At 43.7% G+C, this 24,570-nt stretch overlaps 1 protein-coding gene across 1 annotated transcript; it reads right to left on the bottom strand.

Annotated features, from left to right (window-relative positions):
- Window positions 1-5,150: 5,150 nt before the first annotated feature.
- Window positions 5,151-23,166, bottom strand: usf3 (upstream transcription factor family member 3). The gene is made up of 4 exons (XM_080198048.1): window positions 23,139-23,166; window positions 20,072-20,154; window positions 17,400-17,496; window positions 5,151-13,708 (listed from the first exon to the last, which is right to left on the bottom strand). The coding sequence occupies exons 3-4, from the start codon at window positions 17,485-17,487 to the stop codon at window positions 7,029-7,031; spliced, it is 6,768 nt and encodes a 2,255-aa protein (XP_080054174.1). The 5' UTR covers window positions 17,488-17,496; window positions 20,072-20,154; window positions 23,139-23,166; the 3' UTR covers window positions 5,151-7,028.
- Window positions 23,167-24,570: the final 1,404 nt, after the last annotated feature.

The raw sequence follows: 24,570 nt of genomic DNA, 5'->3' as shown, positions 1-24,570 counted from the left end.
CTATAAATAAGTCTGGGCAGGACCAGCAGTGACTAAACGTAAAGCTCTGGCCACAACTCCATCAGTAGATCTGCAGTAAACTCGCTTCATCGTGGGAACTGATACAAACATTCACAAGGGATGAAGTTATTTTAGATAAAATGGGTAAAAGGTCTAATTGGCGGTTAAGGTTACAGGACGTGGTTGCAGAGGTTTAACAGCTAATCAATCTGGTCAGTCCAAAGCCCCGAGTGCAGTGACATGGCCAGTGACAGCGCAACTTGATTTTCACAGAATCAGAAAAACAAACAGCGATAAAAACCATTCAGCCCATCGGGCCTATGCTGGTTCTTTGAAAGAGCAGCAGTGCCTCCCATCTCCTTTTAGTCTGCTGCCTACGGGCTGGTGAATTAGTTCTTCAAAGCTGTCCAAAGGGTGGGCTGCTGGCCTTTCAATTCTCCAGACTCACTTTCTAAATCTAGCTCTGGTCGATAGTACTGAAATCCCCTCTGCCATCCCTGGCTTCTGAGGACCCTCCTGAAGGGAGTTCACAAGTCTCAGCCCACAGTGCAAGACTCTTTTAGTAATGTCATACAGACAAGCTGAGGGGAGGGGGTGCTGGTGAGAATGAATTGCACATTAGTACAGTAGGTTGAGGCATTTTGCTGAGGCAGAGCAGAGGGACCTTTATCTGACACTATTGCTGACACTGAGTAAAATGCTCCATGTCCATCCCTAGCACTGGTGTGGAGATGCCAGTGTTGGACTGGGGTGGGCACAATAAGTAGTCTCACACACCAGGTACCCAACAGGTTTATTTGGTGTCATGAGGTTTCGGAGCGCTGCTCCTTCACTCACCTGAATGAAATTCTTTCAACTTCCAAAGATGTGTGGGTTAGATGGATTGGCCATGTTAAATTACCCCATTGTGTCATGGGGAATAGTTATGGTAAATACATGGGGTTGTGGGGATAGGGCCTGGGTGGGGATGCAGACTCAACGGGCCGGATGCTCTCTTTCTGCACTGTAGGATTCCACGCTTCTATTTTTGCTGCCTATAGAAGATTGAGATCAATGGTAAACGCTCAGAGCTATTTCTCGCCCGAACAATATGTATTTATACGAGGCTGGATTCTCCGTTCCTGCTGCAGTGAATAGGGGATTCTCCATTCTCGCTGGCACCGGTAGCAGGGTATGAATTGGCCAGAGAATTCTGGTCCTCCTCTCTAGGTGTTCCAGGGTGGCCAGATGGGGGTGGGGCAAGAGTGAATCGGGATTGCAAAGGTTTCAAGAGGTGACAGAGGTTTAATCCAACAGATACTTGTTATAAGTGGAAAGAGAAGAGAATTGCACGGAGCAGGTAGGAATGAGGTGAATGAAAGCCCTACTACCACTGGTGGGACAGCAGGAGGAGGGAATGAAACAGAAAAGGCCAGAGGCAGAAGACTGAAAGGCAGAAGGATGGGGGAAGATGGGATTTAAGGTGAGGATTTCAAAGTGAAAAGATTAGGGAATAATACAGCAATGTAGTCAGCCAGTATAATAGCAGTAGCTATAAAGAGGGTCCAAGTTCTCATGCACTCAACCAATGTCCAACAATCACCGATATCATCCCTCAGAATTAGGAAATCCTCTAAATCTTTTACCACCAGCGACCCCTCCCCCCCCCCTCCCCCATTCACAGGGTGGGGAGAGGGTGACAATGAGGAAATTAGCAAAACTCAAAGAAGAAGGTTACAAATACTTGAAAACAAAGCCAGTTTCAGGGCTGGGGGAAAGACAGGGGATGGGGACAAATTAGATAGCTCTTTCAAAGAGCTAGCATGGGCACTACGGGCTGAATGGCCTCCTTGTGTGCTCTGCAGGATTCTATTTGCTACGAACAAACCAAATCATGGAATGTGTGAATCATGATTTCTAAGATTATGCTTAATTTAGCATGAGGAAAGTGTCTCCTGTTATTTTGTTGACTAAAAAATTAAATTACTCCAAATGGCAACACAGCACAAAATAGAAACTGAGCGATTACTGAGAGGACCAAGGTTTGGGGTAGGTGAGGTGGAATGAGGTATGGGGAAGAAGAGGAAGGGCAAGAAAATTACCTCAGTATGCAGAAGCAACAAGGAAATATCACCACCACAGGGGAGAAAGCAGGGGGTGCAGTATTTTATTAAGGATTCATTTATGAAAGGTTCTACGTTTTCTTTTGCTTTAGAAGTCAGATTTGATGTTATGACGTGCCAAATGCTCATCCAGATACTTTCAAAGGAGTGAGGCATCCCGCCTTCACCACTCTCCCAGGCAGTGCATTCCAGACCATCACCACCCTCTGTGTAAAAAGGTTTTTCCTCGCATCCCCCCTAAATCTCCTGCCCCTCAACTGGAGACTATGTCCCCTTGTGACTGACTCTTCAACAAAGGGGAACAGCTGCTCTTTATCCACTCTGTCCACGTCCTTCATAATCTTGTACAGGTCACCCTTCAGTCTTCTCTGCTCCAGTGAAACCAACCCAAGCCAATCCAACCTCGCTGCCTTCATAACTTTAATGTTCCATCCCAGGCAGCATCCTGGTGAATCTCCTCTGCACCCTCTCCAGTGTAATCACATCCTTCTCATAATGTGGCAACCAAAACTGCACACAGTGCTCCAGCTGTGGCCTCACCAAAGTTCTATACAACTCCAACATGACCTCCCTGCTGTTGTAATCTATGCCTCGGTTGATAAATGCTAGTGTCCTACATGCCCTTTTTCACCATCTTATTAACATGCCCTTCCGCTTTCAGAGATCTATGGACAAACACACCAAGGTCCCTTTGTTTCTCAGAACTTCCTTGTGCCATGCCATTCATTGAATACTTCCTTGTCAAATTACTCCTTCCAAAGTGTATCACCTCACACTTTTCAGGGTTAAATTCTATCTGCCATTTATCTGCCCATTTGACCATTCCGTCTCCATCTTCCTGTAACCCAAGATAATCCCCTCACTATTAACCACTCATCCAATCTGTAAATTTCCTAATCCTACCCCACACAGTCATCTATGCCGTTTATATAAATGATGAATAATAAGGGACGCAGCACAGGTCCCTATGGTACACCACTGAACACTGGCTTTTGTGACTTTTTGTGACCAGAACTCTCCACTCACCTGACAAAGGGGCAAACACCGAAAGCTAGTGTGTTCACTATCAAATAAACTTGTTGGACTTTAACCTGGTGTTGTGAGACTTATTACTGTGTTTACTCCAGTCCAACGCCAGCATCCCCACATCTTGACCTCTCCCGTGGCCAGAGAGGAATTAAAAATTTGGGTCAGAGCCCCTGCAATCTCCTCCCTTTCCTCCCACAGCAGCCTGGGACACGATTCATCCATACCTGGAGATCCGTCCACTTGTTTAAACCTTCCAATGCCTCGTTGCTCCCTGCGTCAATTTTCTCAAAAACCTCATTGTCTCTTTCCTCAAGTTCCATATCTTCATCCTCTCTCTTGGGTGAAGATGGATGTGGAGCATTCATTCAATAGTTTACTGATATCTTGTGACTCCACTCATAGATTGCCCTCTCCGCCACCACTCTTTCCCTGATTATCCTCTTTCCATTGATATACTTATAGAATATCTTGGGATGTTCCCAATTTTATCAGCCAGAAATTTCTCATATGCTCTTTGCTCGTCTAATTGCTTTCTTAAACTCCATCCTGGGCTTTCTGCACTGCCTGCATACCTGCTGAAAGCATTTTTCTTTCCAGCTTTATACTCAATATGGTTCTCTGGGCTTGTTACTCCCTCCTATCACCCTAAAAGAAAAGCAAAATACTGCTGATGCTGAAAACCTGACTGCTCTCTTTCTCTTTTCTCAGATGCTATCAGGCCAGCTGAGATTTTCCAGCACTTTCTGCTTTTACTTCATGATGTTACTTGTCAACACCACCTGTAGGTGTAATGGGTATTGCAACGTGTGAGGTTACTGATTTGAATTTATAACAGAAAATAAATTCTATTAGAACTTAACAATGCTTACTTTCCCAAAATAATACATGCAATGTGGACAAAATGTGTTTTATTTTAGAAAATTCCTGCATTCTGTACAAGACATTATATTACAAAAGCCCAATAAATGGAGGTAGGTGCAATTTTAAGTTTTTTTTAAACTTATAACAACAGCTCCAAGTCTCTCAGCAAAGCACAGGGATTAAGTTGTTGCCCGTGTGCTTGCACACACTGAAATTACCTCGTCAAACTCTTTTGTGTTGTGATACAAACCAATTGGCAAGCTGGACAAACGGACAAGCACAACAGCTTGCCTGTGTAACAGATGTCTAAAACAGTTAAGTCTGACAACACCAGGTTTTAGTCCAACCTATTTATTTGATAATATACTCACAAGCTTTCGGGGTTAGCCCTTTCGTCAGGTGAATGGAGAGTTCTGACCTCAGACAGAGCATATAAAGCACAGACAGTTTAGAGATTACTGATTAGAATGCGAATCCTTACACCTAACCTGCTGTTCAAGACCTGAAGTGGCTGATAATGTGAGTGGAAGGAGCACTGATCACAGTTTAAAGAGATGTGTATTGTCTCCAGACAGCACAGTAAGTGAGGTTTTGCAAACCCAGGCAAGTCACGGGGGTTACAGATAGTGCGACATGAACCCAAGATCCCTGTTGAGACCGTCCTCATGTGTGCGGAACTTGGCTATCAGTCTCTGTTCAGCGACTCTGCGCCGTCGTGTGTCGTGAAGGCCGCCTTGGAGAATGCTTACCCGAAGGTCAGAGGCTGAATGCCCGTGACCACTGAAGTGTTCGCCAACAGGAAGGGAACAGTCTTGCCTGGTGACTGTCGAGCGATGTTCATTCACTTACTGTACTGTCTGGAGACAATACACATCCCTTTAAACTGTGATCAGTGCTCCTTCCACTCACATTATCAGCCACTTCAGGTCTTGAACAGCAGGTTAGGTGTAAGGATTCGCATTCTAATCAGTAATCTCTAAACTGTCTGTGCTTTATATGCTCTGTCTGAGGCCAGAACTCTCCATTCACCTGACGAAGGGGCTAACCCCGAAAGCTTGTGAGTATATTATCAAATAAATAGGTTGGACTAAAACCTGGTGTTGTCAGACTTTTCACTGTGTTTACGCCAGTCCAACGCCGGCATACCCACATTAAAACAGTTATACCAGTTTGCTAGTGTTCTTTGCAAAAGATAGATCGGGTTTGATAAAACTAAGGTTTCTGCATGGAAAGCAAAGAATGCAAATGTGGTTTCTGTCACTGGTGGGGAACAAGATTGTGCATTAAATATAATAATCTGTTTGAAGAATTTTCAGCAGTTGCAGAACCAACCCAGATCCATACTCTGGAAATATCATACTTGTGTGGCAAGCTGTAGTTTGCACACAATGCTGATGCACAAAACCATTTCTTTAAAAAAAACACCCAAGACAGACGCAGCCCTGAAACCATTATAGTTTAACCCAAACATCTGACTAGCACCATTTAAAGCAACAGTCTAATGCTTTTACCCGACCTGTCTCCTTGTGAACTAATCAAGTAGAACTGTTAATGTGACCCACACTGATGCATGCATTATAAACTGGGCTGAGAAGATTACAAAATTTTTCCATTTGGGATCTTTATAATCATGGAAAAGGACGATCATCGGAGGTTCCAGCCTGGAAGTGAAAATGCCGTCTTACTACAAGAGTCAGTCCTTGATTAAAATTCAAGGTCAGAGGTGTGCGAGATACCAGAAACACCTGAATAGGAAGGTACAAGTAACCAGCCAGCTGTGGAGGTTAACACTGCCCTCTGCCGGTAATGCAGCATGGTGCAATCCATTTATATCAATCCGTCAAGTGTCACTCAGATAAAAACCAAACCTGTGATGAACTGGAGTCTATGGTCGGATGCTGGTTGCAAAAGTCGTAACTTTATCGCCTGGAGGCAGATTTCAGACAGGTTCCTGCGGCGAGGGGCGAGGGTCACGTCCCATTTAAACACAGAAGGTATTCAAAGCACCTTCACCACACGTAATAACTCAGATTGAAATACATTTATATAGAAATTAACTAGAAGTTTTATTTTAAATATTTTATACAACACATTATTCAGCACCTCATCCACAAAATAAAATTTAAATGCCTCCCTTCTATCTATCTTTTACCTTAAGTTGAGTTAATGGCAGCTGTAATTGGACTGAAGAATCTGGGTGGGGGCATGTGGGGCAGGAGGAGATCGATTGTCAGGTTAACTTAGGCAAATTTGATTGAATGGGCATTATTCATTAAGAGATTTATCCTATCAGGAAAGTGATTGTACTTCAAAAACTAACAACATGACTTAGCTTTAGATCATTCAAATAAAAAGGCCAAAAAGTTCATGTAAATCCCAATTCCTCCTCCTACAGTTTGCTCTGTCACACAGGCAAAGCAACAAGCCAGGCTGCCAGTCACAAAAATAATTATCATAGTACTGTGTGCTCAAAATAATGATTAAAATCAGACCCAACAAATATTTGCCGCGGTGATGGTGTCATTATTTTCCCCACATATTTACATTTTAATGCTTAGTCAATCCTATGAATGTCTTGAATTAATATATTGCAAACCTATATACTAATACACTATATACAAGACATTTAATTCTGCCTGCAGTTTTGGAAAATTGTGTCCTTGCCAACAGCATGTTATGTGGCAGGTGTATAGTTTTTGCATCAATGATGGTGGGTGGCCACGAGGCAACAGTTGTATTCACACACGCCATTGTTCTCCCTAGTGTCCAATTCACTCACCTCAACGACCCCACTGAGATCTCTCTGCAAATGGTACTAAACAGAAAGCATCTTGTACATGTCAAAGTAAAGTCTGTTTAAGGAGATAAACTAAAGATGATTTGTGAGGGTGGGTGGCTAGGAAGGGTAGTGCTGATTTATAGGTGGGCAATTCATATCCAAACAAGAAGCAGATCCATAAATTCACTTTTGACCTTTCACTTCACACATGCAGCTGGAGCAGTCTCTTAGAAATAAAGATCCTGCAGTGTCTAATCCTACACAGTGGAGCTGCCATCATGACCCAGTATGTGGCTTATATTGTGAGCAGATCGGTTTGAGTGTTGCTTGGAGACATCAGAAAGAGCAGGGTTGGTTAAAGGCAACAAAGGTGACATGGGCATGGCAGTAGTCTCGGGGGCCAGGGGAGCAGCAGCAATTTCAGGAAAGAGAGTGGTCAGGTTGAAGTTGGAGAGGTGGGGGGTGATGCTGGAAGTGTTGGCCATGGGTCTGGTTGGCATGTCTGGAAGAAGGGGAAAGTTTGGCTGTGGGAAGCCCACTGGCCGAGGGGGGGACAGAATGGACCCAAATGGGTTGTTGAGTCCCCCAGCATTGGCCTTCTCTGTGCTTGGGCTGCTGAAGATCTGATTGGAAAAGTAGGGGATAGAGAGGTCATTGGAAAGGTTGGGGTGAGCTGGAGAGTACGGAGGGTAAAACGATGACAAAGGATTCTGTGGTTCCACTGGTATGAGAGCCGGGGTACGGTTTGCACCTGGCTGGGTTACAGGAGGGATGAACGAGGGATTAGCATTAATCGGAGGGTTCATGCTACTTTCGGGAATGAAAGGGAATCCAAAGTTCTGAGACAGTGAGTGTTGGTCAGGGGCTAAATTATCATTCGGTAATTGTTGCCCCTCGGTCATGAACCGCACAATGCTTCCTGTCCGAGCACTCACTGGCTGCTGGCGGCCAAGGATCATACTGCTACTGGATGCCAGGGGTAACTGTAGGCCATGCTCAAAAACATTTCCACTTCTGTGGTTCCCGGAGCGAGACCGATCAGTCTGCCGCATCTTAGAAGTTGATCCCTCTTGGGCTGGATGACGCCCTCGCTGGCTAATGCCTGAGGAACTGGGTTGCTGAATAGGATGTCCCTGTTCATTCCCGCTGTGGGAAACTGCAGCATGAGACATCACTGGTCTAACCGCTCCATGCACATTGGGAGAAACCTGTGAGTTTGGGTGGCACTTATTTCCTTGACTTTCATTCATTCTGAGAGAGTTCTTTTGTGCTGACACATTCGGACTGGTGTTTCGGCCCTGGCTATCTGCTACAGAGGAAGGATTGGTGTAGGAGATGTTTAAAGAATTGTTTCTGGAACTGAGTGCACCTAAAGTCATGTCACAACTTTCACGACTTTGCACCTCTCCATCCCTTCTCACGTGAACGCCCTCTCTAACAGACGGACAACTGTATTCAATGCTGGCTGGAGGAACACACTGTGTGTTTCTTGGATGTTCCGACACAGACCTTTGGTTTGCACTGATCTGCTCACTGAGTGAAGGGGCCAGTAAGCTTTGCATAAAGCTCTGATGGCAGGAACCATCATTCTCCCTTAAAGGAACTCCACTTCCTGACGGGATCCCTTGCATCGGCAAATAAGGCAGCCTGGCCTGCCTTTCAGCCCCTGTACCCTGGCCTAGCCTGAAGCCGTGTGACTGCATCCCTCTGTGTGTCGGCATACTGTTGACCATTTCATTGCCTCTCGATGACTGAACTTCAAAAGTGCCAACCCCCTGAGTTGTTACGCTCACTTTAAAAGGGGGACAGTCAGGAAGACCTTGAACATCGGAATTTATGCAATGGTCTAGTGACAACTTAGCCTGCAAACTATGCACAGGCAGGTTTTTGTTCATTGATAGATCAAGGTAAGTTCGCATTTCAGATTGCTCCAGATTATTTCTGGTGCTCTGCATTGCTATCCCCATTCGGGATTCTACATTTGAAGGTGCTTTCCGAATTAAAGCTTCTGCTGAGTAACTGGAAATTCTGTTCCTCTCCTGCCTCTGGGAGGTAAACTGCATGTCTGAAGGCCGTGAAACCGAGTTGGATTTAGAAGCCATTTGCTGATCCAATGACCTTGAGGTCATCAGCCTCTGGATGCGAGACTGGCCAGACTGTTCTGTAGGGACACCAGCTCCTTGTTGCCCACTTCTGGCATTCTCCTGTTGCTGTTGGTGTATGAGATCTTGGCTGTGGAGATTCTGCGTGTGGCTGTTGTGATGGTTTCTGCTGGTCACAGAATTGTCACACCTTTTATCTTGCTGTGAATTTCCAAAGTGCGAGTGTGGCATTTGCTGCTGCTGGAGCTGTTGCTGATGATGGTGATGCTGATGATGATGGTGATGGTGATGGTGATGCCCTTTCTGTCGTCCTTGGCCATTTCCACTTGGGTGCTGCTTTTGCTGCAGTGACAGCTGGGGGGTTTGACTCCCTCGCATCAGCCCTCGTTTCTTCTGCATTTGGATTTCTTGCTGTGCAGCACGGGGCTGCTGGACACCTTGAGCCTGCGCTTGCACTGGACTCTCATTGTGCGGAAGGTGATGCTGAAGGTGATATAAATGCCTCTCTCGCATCTGCCCCTGATGGTGTTTGTAATACATGTGGCTATGGTGGACATTAAGCCCTGCTTGAGAGGAGACAGTCTGCTGGGGCATCACATGCTGCTGCAGTTGCTGGCTGCCTTGCTGTCCTTCTCCCTCTTGGATCTGAGGCTGAGTGTTGCAATGAGCTTCAGCTGGCCTTAGAGTCTCAGCGGAATTAGAAGTCAGGAAGTTTGTTGATGGGAATAAGGTGCTGAGACTATCTGTGTGTCCTGGATTGCTGCCCGAGACTAATAAACTCGAAGAATTTGTTGGCAACTGACCAATAAATGTTTGGCCACATTCAGAAATATGTTCAGGTACAGTACTTATTGTGGACTTCCCTTCAAGCCTCATGGTTGCGTTCTGGCACTGTTTCTGTCGCTTTGCTGTCGAGATTAACTGGTCATCTGGCCCTGTTCGCTTTGTTGCATCTTTTCGGCTCTCGCTGTTTGGCTTCAAATGTGTCTCCAAAACTACGGGAGTCTGTGAGTTACCTTTCCTTGTGTCCAGCTGATCATGAGAAAATTCTGTCAGTAAGGCGGGTTGGGGAGGTGGTTCTGTATATGTAACGGGCCCACCAGATAGATCTGCTGTAGCACAAACTGGAAGTTGCTGCACAAGTTGGGTCTGACCTGGTGAACAGGCGGGTATTTGATTAGCTTCACTATGGCAAGCATGGTTAATTACACTCAGGTTAGCAGAGGCAGAAGATGGGCAAATCAGTGGCAAGTTTGATATTTCTTTTACAACAGAATTTGAAGTTTTATTTACAGACATTCCTATTGAGTTTGTATCCATTGGTAACGAACGCTGCATTTGATCCTCAGCTGCACTAGTCTCCATCAGGTTCGGACTGTTCGCTTTAACACCAAGGTTTTTAACTGATGGTTGGCTTGGACATTCTTCTTTATCTGCAAAAGGAATTTTCTGAGATTTAGATCGAACATCACAGACAGTAACATCCGAGGCTAAACTTTTCCCTGGGCTTCCATGTTCAAATATTGCTCTGGCAGCAAGGGCAACAATGTCATTCTGCTCGGACAAACTGTAGTTATTAAAAGTGCTGGTCATTGTACTGATGCAGGAAGCATCTTCCCGCGTGGTGTCCGGCAGCATGGAGGCAACGGAAAAGCCCCGGCTACTCCCGGAGCTGGAGGACATGGGAGACTCAGTCTGCCGGTGGACAATCAAAGGGCCTCCCATGCTGTCCTGATCTGGGCTGCACAGTTGCTGCTGCACGCCACTTTCGGCCTCTGAGCTCACTAACAAAACGTCTTTCTGAGATTCACCCTTTTCATAAAACAATATGCCAGTCGAGGTCTCTCTGGAACTGCTGACACACAACTCATTATCGGCACAGGAGACCTTCACAAATGACAGCAGGGAGCTCTTCTCGCTTGATGATCCATTCTCACCTTGTGTGATTCCATGCATCACGCTACTGCCATCTTGATTACCAATTTCTTTCGTTGTTGCAAACTTGTCCATTTCTAATTTCCCTTTGTGCCACTCTTGGGTCCTTTCTTTATTGCCTGCACTGCATTGGAGCTGTGCAGCTGCGAGAGATTCCAACTGTGCAGAAACGCTGGTTATCCCAGGGGTGTTGCAAACATTTGCTACAGCTGTTTGCAACTCAACTAAGTCACCGTCCTTGTCAACTGAAAACGTTCCAGAAACTTGAAGAGCTGCGTTCGAACAATACGGTGATGATGGAGGAACTGATGTTGTTACATCTGTGATTACACATGGGGGAGAAGGTACACACAAAACATTCTTCATCAAATCACCCCGACATGATGAGGGTGGCAATGAAGCAACTAAAGCTGATGAGGCTGAAATCACTGCCAGTATGTCGGGCTGCTCTTGGGAGACTGATTCAGCCAGTGCCGGTTCTGTTAAACATGGTGCAAGCATGTGTTGAGACAATCTGGGTGCTGCCTGCTGCCTGTCTGTTCCCTCCTGTGAAGTGACACAAGTGGTCACTGTGGCAGCCGCTAGCGTTGAGATTTGATGTGCTGATGACTGCTGTGATACGGTCAACCCCTGCGATGGTGAAACTTGATCATCACTGGTTAGAGACTGCAATGGATTATCTTTGTTAGATTTGGTATATTCAACACAACTGGCATCCACCTTCGATTTGTTCCCAGTACATGTGGCCTTCCTCAGGGCTCCCTGCTTCATAGAGAGGGGTTTCTTCTGCAGCTTTTTAGTTTTGCAGCTAGAGGGTGGCCCAGGGGGAAGTTTCAGGGAGGCTGAACTGCTTGTGTGCCACACCAATGCCTTTGAAATATCTATGCTTGTGCTGCTCACTGTGGCTTCAGGCGCTGAGACACTGGCTGAAGAACTGGCTGCATGGCCACTGGTCAGCTGTAAGCCCCCCTGCCCTGCCATCTGAGAGATACTTTGGCTGAGGTTCGTCAATGCACCAAAAGTATTAAGGGCCACGTTGGTGTTTGGATCGGCGCTGGTTGTCGGCTGAATGATCTGCATGGTATTCTGGTTGGAAGCCCCCGACTGCTTTACCGGCTGCAGAGCAAACAGCTGGCCATTGACGGAGATGGTCTGCTGCTGTTGACCTGATCCCGCGGCAGTTAAGGACTGGGAGTTTGTGGAAGTGGATGAAGAAACTGGCCTTGGCAATATGTGAACTAGGTGCTTGCCCCCCACTGTTTGTACAGTGGGAGTGCACTGTGAGTTACTGTTGCTGCACACCAACTGATTGGAGTCCAGGGCTGGTAACCTATTACTAGTTTGAGCTGGGACGACAGAGACTGCGTTCTGACTGGCTGCTTGTATGATCACAATTTGTTGACCTGGTGCCTGGCTGTTGATGGCACCTCTCACTACAGCGGGTGAGGTGGGGTTAGCTGGCTGGAGGATGATCAGATTCTGATTGTTAGGAGCGGAGGAGACAGACGATCCCGCAGGGCGGGCCATCTGAATCACTTGCACAGGAGGAAGCAACGAGACCACCTTGGCTGCTGGCTGGGCTGGAACCGTCTGCAAGGGGGACTGCACAGTAACTGCCACCTGCTGCTTGAGTTGCCCATAAGCAGAGCAGAAGGAAACCCCTGGAAACACTGCTGAAGCTGAGGAAACCACAGTCACATTATTAAATGGCTGGCCACTTTCAGAAATGGAGAAAGTATTTCTGGCGCTCAGATTTCCATTTAGTGGCATTGGCAAGCTATTACAGCCCCCCTGACTGACAGGGTGCACGGTGTTGCCCGCGAGCTGTAATGTAGTCCATGTTGTCTGTGTATTACCTGCAGAACTCATGCGTGAAAAAGTACTGACACTGTTTGAGTCTGAAGTGCCCGTGTATGCAGAGGCTGGACAGACTGTCCATGAGCTGGCTATTGGACAGGATGACATCAGACCTCCACCAGACATTGCCCCAAGTTTGAAAGATGGCGATGCAACAACAAGGCCACCAACTGATACAGGAACATTTTGACAGAAGTTTGACGCCAATGTGTTTTGTGAGCATTCAGTAATGGAAAGCCTTGTTGATCTCAACTCAGGCCTCTGGCCACACACAGACGACGATCCCAAAACCAACTGTGCTGTCATCCCACTGGGACTCTCCACACCTGTGCATGGCGTACTAATCTGCTGTGAGTGCACCGGCAAAGCAAAGCAAGTACTCGTAGCAACGTCGAGAACATTCTGTGTCGGACAAGTGCTGGTGGTTTCCGAGATGCTCTGTGCTAATGTGCCCGTGGAACATTCCAGTACAATTTGTGTGGAGGCGCTTGTGGGACAAGGTAAAGTTGATGCACAATTGTTGAGGGGACACTGAAGAACTAGCTGTCCAGAGCTGTTAGCTGAAACATTTAACACACTGTGTACAGCGCTGCTGCTCGTGATACTGGGACAGTGAGCAGCTTTCAGCAATGGTCTGGTTGTAGGAAGACATTCAGGAACTTCCTGCTGAGAGCCCTGTGTCTGAAGTTGAGCACCATTTGCTAACTGGCATATGTCAGGCATTGCAACGGGCACCATTAGATCAAGACACGTTTCTGGTGTATTACTGCTCAGAGTATTCAGGGACTGTTCTGGTGAACTCTGAACTGCAGTCTGCCGGCAATTCCCATTCAATTGGTTTCCATTTGTGTAGACCAGAATATCATCTTGCATTTGGTTGGAAGGAACCACCATTGTAACTTTTGTGCTCTTGAGTTTCCTCTTCCAGTGAACTGTAGGGTCATCATGCAAGCAGATGTCGTTGGCTTTCAGTAATTCCGCAAATCTGTCGTTTTCTTTCTGCAGCTCATTCAATTGCTTCCGTAGTCTTACAATCTCTTCACCTGCCAGACAAAACACATATTTAATCAGAAGTAAATCAGAACTTAAATCTATTAAAGCCTGGTCTCGGATACCTGATGGTATTCAAACTAAAGAACAATTTTGTCCTTTCTTCCAAGGTTACTATTCCTATACCTTAAAACTAAGGATGTGGCATAATCCAAGCATTGGACCTTGACAAAAACCTTCATAACTGACATTCTTATAAAAAGATGTTAGGTGTTAACTTTCGCAATGGTTAATCATGTTTAAATTCTCAATATACCATGGGTGGATTGTACATCCACCACTGTAAAAATAGCACTATGCCTGTCACTGCAAACATTTCCCATTCTTCACAATGGTGCCTTTATTCTTTACCACGTTAACATGGCGCAGCAGGCGGTAAAGAAGGCAAATGGCATGTTGGCCTTCATTGAGAAAGGCTTCAAGTACAGGAACAGGGATGTGTTGTTGCAATTATACAGGATCTTGGTGAGGCCACAGCTGAGATATTGTGTGCAGTTTTGGTTTCCTTTTCTGAGAAAGGATGTGTTTAATCTCGAATTACAGCAATTGATTCCAGGGATGGCGGGACTGATGTATGAGGAGAGATTGACTAGCTTAGGATTGTTTTCACTGGCGTTCAGACGAAAGAGGGGAGGGGGATCTCATAGAGACTTATAAAATTCTAATAGGACTAGGCAGGGTAGATGCAGGGAAGATGTTCCCGATGCTGGGGGAGTCCAGAACCAAGTGTCACAGTTGGAAGTGTCAAGATAGACCATTTAAGATGTAGGTGAGGAGACATTTCTTCACCCAAAGAGTGGTGGGCCTGTGGAATTCATTAGCACAGGAAGTAGTTGATGAAAAAACACTGAATGCAATCAAGAGGCAGCTGGATATAGCACTTGGGGCAAAAGGGATCAAAGGTTATGGGGAAAAAGCAGGATTAGGCTATTGAGTTGGATGACCAGCGATGATTGTGATGAATAGCAGAACAGGCTCAAAAGGCCAAGTAGCCTCCTCCTCCTGTCCCTATCTTCTATGTTTCTGTGACAGATGTTCTCCAACCCCCTATGGCAGTCCTATAGATTTCATAGGTTTAAAGGACCAAGTGTTAACTGCATGTTTTGAATGAAATAGTTAAACAAAATAAAGGTCACTGCTCTGCAAATTAATGAGCTAAAATTCCAGCAGAATAAAAATCCAGTCATACAAAGCTGCCCTTTCCAACATTCCCTGGAACTAAGACATCTCCAGAGAGGACACACACTTCACCATTGCACTGCTTCTTGCCTAATCAGCGGAGAAGTGCACAAGACTGTCTTCATGGCAATGGCATCACAGAGTAACTAGTGTTTATTTAGCATATTTAATATAACTTCCCAAAAGCTCGGCAGAGGATTATAAAACTAAATTTGACACTGAGCCACATAAGGAGATATTAGGGCAGATGGCTTAAAGCTTGGTCAAAGGGGTAGGTTTTAGGCAGCCTCTTACACAGGAGAGAGAGACAGAAGGGTTTAGAGATGGAATTAGGGTATTGGCAGCTGAAGCCGGAGCTACCTTTAGTGCAGCAAAATAGTGGGGTGCTCAAGTTCCAAGAGGCCACACTTAGAGGAACAGGGATCTCAAAGGGTTGTGGGACTGGAGAAGATTGCAGAGATGCAGAGAGGCCAGGTCGCAGAAGGATTTGAAAAGAGGATAAGAACTTTAATATCAAGGTATTGCTAACTGGGGGCCAGCGTAGATTAGCAAGCACAGGGATGATGGGTGAAAGTGATAGTGAGTGATGACAAGGATACTAGAACACAAGTTTATGAAGGGTAGAATGCGGGCAGCCAGTCAAGGGTACGTTGGAATAGTCACGTCTGAAGGTAACAAAGGCACAGATGATAGTTTCAGCAGCAGAACTGAGGCAGCAGCGGAATCTGGTGGTGTTACAGAGTTGAAGCAGATTGTGAGATCAGAAACTCATCTTTGGATCAAATATGACACCAAGGTTGCAAACTGTCTTGTTCAAACTTAGATTGTTGTTTGGAAAAGAGACGGAAGTTTGTGGAAGGAAATGAAAAAAACTGGCTGTAGCAATATGTGAACAAGGTGCTTGCCTCCCACTGCAATGATACCACCTTGGCTGCTGGCTGAGGACAGGAATTTGTAGTGGGGACTGAAGACATCGACTTCAGTCTTCCCAGTATTTAGCTGGAGAATATTTCTGCTCATTCAGTACTGGATATCAGACAAACAGTGGGATAATATAGAGAGAGTGCAGCAGTGAAGGGAGGTAACAGCGCCAGTCACATTGGATATCATTTGTGCAAATGAGCTGCACAGGCAGTGGAATGGCTCACAAAACCCATATTGCGACAATCCAAAAACTATTATTTCTCATCTAGTACCAGGTTCCTCTATCTGTGAGTGACTTCATGTATACGAGAAAACAAAAGGAAAGCCGGTATATTCATGATGACCATGATGTGGAGATGCCACGTTGGACTGGGGTAAGCACATTAAGAAGTCTCACAACACCAGGTTAAAGTCCAATCATTATCTTGCAAATTGAGTTTGTGTCTTCATATGCCCTGTTTGTGAATACAAGTCTTCACTCACCTGAAGAAGGAGCTTGAGGCTCCGAAAACTAGTGCTGTCAAATAAACCTGTTGGACTTTAATATGGTGTTGTGAGACTTCTTACTACATTCATGGTGGAGAGGGGATAATTCTGGTTCTTGTAAAGACTATTGTTACTCTTCTGTGGAGTCAAGATTTGTTCTGTATTTTCTAACAGCCTCGTTGTTTATTCAGTCCTGTTACTAGCAGCTGAGCTTTAGAACTGCCAGTCCATAATACCTGAGATACTGTCAAACCTGACCAGCTTGTCAACTAGCTCACACTGCTTCTGTTGCACACACTGTCCCCAGTCTCTCTCCAATCCAGAGTCCCACTTCCTATTAGTTGTGGTCTCTGTGTCCCACCTATCAAGTCAGATCTCTCACCACTCTGTCCACAGGATTACACTGAATGGAAACAGGCTATTTGGCCCAACTGGTCTATGCTGGTGTTTATGCTCCAAACAAGCCTTCCCCCATCCTACTTCTCATCATGCAATCTACATATCTTTCCTATTCCTTTCACCGTCGTGTGTTTATTTAACCTCCCTTAACTATGTCTACATTAGTCACCTGAATTGCTTCATATGGTCCAAGCTCCAGATTCTCTATATAAGGAAGTTTCTGTTGAATTCCCCATAGGATTTTACTAGCGATTATTTTATACCATGGATCCTTTAAGTAAACAGTATTTTGGAAGCTAATCTCGCAAAACATTTCTGGACAATTCCACTCGTTAAAGACAATCTCAGTTTTTCTTGTGAGAGGCACTCTAATTATGGGGTTGCCTCTGTTGATTGTGTCCTTGCTCTGAGCACAAGGGACTGTGAGGCTCTTGTGATATCAGTAAAGTACAGGACGTAGGCACAGATTCAACTTTGCACCTATGTACTTAACGATGATGATATTCTGTCTAAATGTTCACCATGCTGTTGCATTTAAAGTAAGAAGAACGTAGTAGAATGGAGAGTGATTTGGTGGGAAGGGAAAAAGAAAACAAATTGTTGAAGGTAACTGAAACTTATATTGGGATAAGTTATCATCTCTTATCTTAAAGAAATGGAAGTGATTACACAATGATTGCCTCATCGTACACTTACCTTGCTCTTTGGTTCCTCCATTCAATAGAATTTCATTATTCTGGCTCTTGAGTTCAGAGATGTACTTGTAGGCTTGATCTAGTATCATGTTCTTACTCTGCAGAAAACAGAAATAGTAGGTTAATATAAACTAGTCCAGCATTTTTGAGAGGAGTGTAGGGGAAAACTGGGCTATAGTTCAAAGAAAGGTGCTGTCATGTTGGCACAAGTAAATAGCGAGGATCTAAGAACTATAGTGGAACAAAGCTATGGGAGTCAAAATATAGCAATTATTTGAAGCTGGGTCACAATTAAAAAATCAAAAAGCAATCGGAACGTTGATCTTTATCTCAAGAAAGCTGGAAAACAAAGGCGAGGATGTTATCCTTCAGTTAGAGTGTTTCGGTCAGATGGGAGTACTGTATTATGATTCAGGGCACTTGACCTTGGGAAAGATGTATTGGCCTTGGACAGAGATCAAAAACCAGGCTAATAGATATACAAAGAAAGAAGCACGTGTATTTTTAAACTGCAGGGTAGCAGAAATCAAGAATCCCCTTCCTGAAACGGCGTGGAGCTTTCCAGACTGAGAGTGATAGGTTTTTGTTAAGTAAGGGTAATGAGACGATAAGGAACAAAAGACAGGAGGTACAGACCAATCCTGATCAAACTGAATAGCGAACTTGAGGGATTGAACATCTTTGGCTCTCTTTCTTCATCTACATTTTTCCACAATCCGTCATAAACCTTCTACTGTCTCTCTGCTATCAGGCTTTTTAAAAAATTTATTCCAAGGACGTGGGGATTGTTGACTAGGTCAGCATTTATTGCCCATCCCTAATTGCCCTCGGGAAGGTGCTGGTGAGCTGCCTTCTTGAACCATTGCAGCTCAACCACAGTTCTGTTAGGGAGTTGCAGGATTTTGAGCCAGCGACTGTGAAGAAGCGGCAATATATTTCCACGTCCGAGAGCGAGTGGCTTGGAGGAGAACTTCCGGTTGGTGCTGCTTGTCCAACACCCAGTCCTAGATCAGCCCCAGCTTCCTCTGGTCAAACATGAGGGAAACTGAAGCAACAGCTTTCAGCCCTGACCATGAACTCCATGCCCTAACTACTGATTTCCTGTCCATCATCTCGACTGTCTGCTCATAAGCTCAGTGTACAATTCAAATCACAGTTGGCTTGTTTAGGAACACTTTCACTAGAGGCAGCCCCTGCTTCTGCACTTGGCATTTCAATTTAGCACTGTGGGAAAGTTGCATTGTTAGAGCTACAGCAGCAAAAATATTTTTAAACTAAATTTTAATCATATTACAGTAATGGCCAAATGCTTCATACAACACTGAGAAGCTGAGGAATAAATATCGGTCAAGTTATCAGGAGAACTCTACTGCTCCACACTGGATATTTTAACCTGAACAGACAAAGCCTCAGATTAATAGTTCATTCGGAAGACGACATATAGAAAAATACCTCAATATCGTATAAGCAGAGAAATGTAATGAGTCCCCAACAAAATCTACTGAGAGGAAATGACGTGCAACAGTTAACTTGGACTACTTTGCATCCTGAACTCTTGCTTCCAAGTGGTCAACATAGATACACAAACATGCACACACACAAGAGCGCACACACATGACCAGCACTAGACACCAAGCAGATCAACCACAAATTTATTGGAATGGCAGGAATCATAGAATCCCTACAGGGAAGAAAGAGGCCATTCGGCCCATCAAGTCTGCACCGACCTCAATCCCACCCAGGGCCTATTCCTGCACATATTTACTCTGCTACTAGGTTCAATTTAGCATGGTCAATCAACCTAACCCGCACATCTTTGGACTGTGGGAGGAAACTGGAGCACCCAGAGGAAACCCCTGCAAACACGGGGAGAACGTGTAAACTCCACACAGACAATGGCCCGAGGCCAGCATTGAACCCAGTCCCTGGCACTATGAGGCAGCCGCGCTAACCACCGTGCTACTGTGCCACCAAAGATTCAGAAAGCTGAATGGCTTATTCCAATTCCTTTGTTGCTGCCAACAGTATCGCCAAATTTTGTAACTATGGTAATGAACCACATCTGATAAGAAACCACTAATATTTCCCTTCTCTTAATAAAAGAACTCCTTTCTTTGGAATGTAGTAGATCGGTGGCATTCTGCAATTCAACAGTGATCAGCTAGATTTTCAAGGTGCACAAATTGACAACGAAATACTCCTCAGTTCTGGCTCTGAATACATCCATTCTTAGAAAGCTGAGGTACAGAGCCCTGTGGCTTCAGCTGCACCACTGGATTGCAGCAGTTCAAGTAGGCAATTCACCACCACCATCTCAAGAGCAATTTAGGAATGGACAATAAATACCCGGCCTAGCCAGCAGCACCTACATCCTTAAATGATTTTTTTAAATGATAGCAGGTCAGGGTGTCCAGTTAGTTGTTCCACACCCCAACTTCAATGATTAAGGTCTTTTTTATAGACTGGGAATGAATCACAATAGAAATCTGGGGAATATAACAAAGTATTTCGATTACCCCACAGAGATAAAAAGACACAGAACAGGTCTGCAGCATTTAATGCAACCAGCACTCTTGTTTGTTAACTCTCAGTTAACTATCTTCAGTAGATGCATGTTCTTGTCTGTTTCTCTGTACTAATGATTTTCAAATATAATATTGAAAATAGTTTTACCTGCTTCAAGGCGGGAGAGCATGGAATAAGTTCTCCAATTTTGTTTATTCCAGAGTTAATCTTTTTCTTTCGATGTCTTTCCACTAGGAACAACAGAACTTGTTTTAAAAAAATACCAAGTTAGCACAATTACTTTCTGTTTTTCTTCCCTTTCCCTCAAGGTCTCTTCAGTTGCCCTTGGGACAGCTGGCAATTAGTGTTATCATTATGTAGGGTGAACTGTATTGCTATCATTCTGCATCACAGCCCAAAGAAATTAATTTATGCAGCACATCAACTAGATATTTGAAAACAGGTATATATGCTACTGAATCATAGAATCATACAGTGCAGAAGAGACCCTTCAGCCCATTGAGTCCACAATGACACATTAGAAACACCCGAACTCCCATCTAATCCTATCTTGTTAAATAGATGATAACCACTCACCCACCTTACATAATTATTCAGTCAACATTCCTTCCAACATAAACCTAGCAATCATCAATTTTCAAATTCAGTTTATACCTAATGCTTACCGAATCTCAAATGATCAGATTTCTTGGTTGAATGTCTGCTTCTTTTAGGCACATGCTTTATTATTCCAACCCAACACTGCACCTGTCAGCTTTCCTTCCCACACCAGAATTGCAGGGGAAAGTTATGTTGTAACTCTTGTACTCACTATGAACACCGGACCCCTGCTCTATTTTCTAAAGAGGAGCAGCAGGCACATATTTCTGCATCATTTATTTTTAAAATGTCATTAAAAGATCAAATCACCTGATAATTAAAAAAGTTAATGTGTATTGCTGTATTAAGCATGGCAATTTCTGTAACAATACAATGGACATTGCTGTAACAGTATAACACGTTAAATTTGACCATTACTGAAAAAATACATTAGCCATCACTATTGTTTTAACAGGATGTTAGTGCAACTAGCCACTGCTGTAATTGTAATTTACAGTGGAATTAGAAAATGCTGTAACAGTATAGTAGAGTGGAATTCACCATTGCTGTAATGATACAATACAATTTATTTGCTGATTGTAATACAATGAATACGCCCAAAGCTGTGGACCCATTACTTCAACAGGACAATACAACATATCAGCTTCTCTCCTAGGTTAGCTGTATTAACTCTTCCTATCTGCTGTCTACAAAAAATACATATTCTCTCATGGCCCCGGGAAAAAGAGCGAGAAAGTTGGTGGGAAGGAAACAATCTCAGCTAATGACAGATTAAGTCTTATTGCATCTACTTTCCTTTTCTGTTATAGATAGGAGATAACCTGAGGGACATCATATAGACCAGCAAAGCACTGCCATTTGGCACATGGGCTTTCCCTGAAACAATCTCGAGCTTTGTTAAAAATACTATCTTTTCTTAATTCATTCTGAGGACAAGGCATCATTGCCAAGGTCAACATTTCTGACCCATTTCTACAACCAAGATGCAGCAACTCATAATGGTGTGGGAATGAAGTCACATACTGGGCCCAGACAAGAAGGGGAAGTTTCCTTTCCTAAAGAACACTAGTCAACCTATTGGGGTTTCACAACAATGTGAAAGTAACTTTTACCTGATAAGTTTTTATTTATAGATCTTTTTAAACCGAATTCAAATTCTAATGCTAGGATTTGAACTCTCATTCCTATAATTCATCTCCATGTTCCATGCTCTGAAGAAGAGTTGCACGGACTCCACATGATAATACTGTCTCTCTCATCACAAATGCTGCCACACCGGAGTTTTTCCAGCTTTTTCTGCTAAATTTTATAACTGCCCATGTAAATTAAAATATTGTTGTCGAATAATTGGAAAAGTAGACAAAGTAGAGAAGACATTTTTTGAACTCCAGAACTTGGTTTTTTGTTGATCACCAGCGATTTAACCCAAGATCCTATCAACAACATTCATTTCTTGAAGACAAATTGGTAGTCTGTTATCCCAATTTGATATCACACACATTTAACAACAGTTTATATATAAACAAACACTTTTAAGATATATTGCATATTTCCATTTTCTACTGGTAGCAGTAAACACAATTATTCTATTTCAATAGGCTACTTTAGTGCTTTGAAAGCCCGTTGATGTGGGCCAAATGAAGACTCAAAGTCAGCAGTGAACACCTCTAGAATTCACCACTGATGAGAACTTGCTACCATCACAATGATTCAATGGTTTTGCTGCTTCTTTCTGGAGTTGAATCTTGCTTTCTTTCTCTCCTTCCCCTGGGAGGAAATCATACGAAGATGTACGAGAATAGCCTATGCAAGTCCTTCCACATTTCCATTCCTTTTCTGTGAGACGAGTAGCTTGGTTTCTCCAACTTTACTTCAAGAATTCACCAAGTGCAAAGCCACATGCTGCCCTCTGTACTATCATCCATAACAGCTTCTCTTAAAACAAACCGTTAGACAGAAGTCAAAGCAAAGTTTCTGTATTAGTTATGGGCCAACTGTAGGGTAACACAGGTAACAAATTCTGAGCTGAATACTTTATAAAACCACTGACTATGGCAAAGTGAATAAACAAGTAGCCCTTTTGACTTTCTTCTCTTCTCCCAACACTTCTTTGTCCTTTATTTCTAATAAAGATGTCTTCTTTACTGGTTCCAGATTATTTGGAACTGAACAGTAAGAAGTCTCATAATACCAGGTTAAAGTCCACCAGATTTATTTGGTAGCACAAGCCACAAGCTTTACAAGCGCTCTTCCTTCATCAGGTGAGTGTCTCTCCACATTTGGAACTGGCCCCACCTGGTACTTTAGCTGTCTTACTCTTCCCTTATTTGGATACCAATGAACACTGAATAGGTAGACTTGCGCTTAGAACGATTAGCACTAATGAGATTGGTGGGCCTAGAGCTGAAGTGCAGCATAGAAGCTGGAAATATATTTATCACATGCAAAACAAGGGGAGAGAAACCAACACTGAACATTAGTGGTGACATTAGCTCAGCTTTACCAGAAAATTATGAGTGACATGCTTTCTCACACTCCCATTACATGGTACAAAACTAAAACTAGGATTCTGAAGGATTGCATCATTCAAACAGTAACAGTTGCAAACACTTACCTGCGTTGTGCGTTTCCCGGTTTTTCTTCCTATGTATAAAACAAAACAAATAAGACACTGCACGTCACACACAATTACATAGAATTTACAACAGAATGAGACCATTCAACCCTATTGTCTTATACAGTGTACAATCCCCCTCCCTTCGTACTTCATTCCACCCTATCAGCATACCCTTTTATTCCTTTCTCCCTTGTGTGTTTATCCAGCTTCCTCTTTAACGTATCTATATTATCACCTTCACACATCACTGTAGAATCAAGTTCCACATACTTTTCACTCTCTGGATAAAGAGGTTTCTCCCAAATTCCCTTTGGATTTATTAATGACTATTTGATATTGATAGTCCAGAGTTTTTGACTCTTGTCACATTTGAAAACATTTTCTCAAGTGCACTCTATCAGCATAATTTTAAAGACCCCTATTAGGTCACCCATCAGCTTTCTCTTTTTTTAGAGAACTGATAGTCATCTTATTCAAGCATTCCTGATACAGATAACTTTTATCTGTAACTTTTGCTGCAAATTATAATTTTGAATATTTTGTCATACATGTTTACTGTGATGGCATTTCCCTCTCCTGTGCTCACTGCCAAAAACAGCAAGAGCAGCATCACTGAGGGAACTGCAACTCCTTAAGACTCCCCTCCAAGTCACACTCTACTCTGAATGGCCACTCCTTCACTGTTACTGATGTAATATTCTGGAATGCTCTGTATCCAGTCAATCACCTCTTGGGCCCAGTGGATCAAGGAATCAGCTCATAATCACTTTCTCGACGTAACACTCAGCTATGCCATATATAAAAATTATACTATTAGAAAGAAAGCAATTTGATTAACTCCACACAAGTCACTGGACTATTTCAATATATTTCTAGTATTATAGCATGGTTTGTGCTGAACTTGGCTAAATTTTAAATATATGCTCACTGGGGTACCATATATGCCAGATCTCAGGACATCAGTTTGTGTCAGATAATTCCTGCTTCATATGAAAAATTAGCGATTCCAGGGGATTGGGGTGACCAATGTCAATCAGATTCATTACAAGGTTCCATTCTGGTCTCCGTAAGCCATAATTACGGAATCACAACATCCAAGTAGCTTCCTATCTCGCTGTCCATCACTTCCATAACTTAATAAGCAAGATATATCATCTACATCTTTATCCATACAATAGAGATCATTGAACATAGAACAGTACAGCACAGGAACAGGCTCTTCGCCCCACCATGTTGTGCCAAGCATGACGCCAAATTAAACTAATCCCTTCTGCCTTGATCCATATCCTTCTATTCCTTGCATATTCATGTGCTTATCTAAAAACCCCTTCAACACTTCTATTGTATTTGCCTACATCACCACTCCTGACAGCACGTTCCAAGCACCTAACATTCTCTGTCTAAAAAAACTTGCCCCTCACATCTTTTG

The sequence above is a fragment of the Carcharhinus amblyrhynchos genome, chromosome 10 (genome assembly GCF_965287045.1).
Source record: "Carcharhinus amblyrhynchos chromosome 10, sCarAmb.v2.hapA, whole genome shotgun sequence".
In the NCBI taxonomy this organism is placed as follows: domain Eukaryota; kingdom Metazoa; phylum Chordata; class Chondrichthyes; order Carcharhiniformes; family Carcharhinidae; genus Carcharhinus; species Carcharhinus amblyrhynchos.
This window is presented reverse-complemented; position numbering and strand designations above follow the sequence as displayed.

Bases quoted from the DNA above. Each gene is read 5' to 3' on its own strand.
- usf3 (XM_080198048.1), bottom strand. From the start codon at position 17,487: ATGATACTAGATCAAGCCTACAAGTACATCTCTGAACTCAAGAGCCAG. The intron at 13,709-17,399 runs GTAAGTGTACGA...TTTGTCTGGCAG, and splicing joins TGGAGGAACCAAAGAGCAAG to GTGAAGAGATTGTAAGACTA.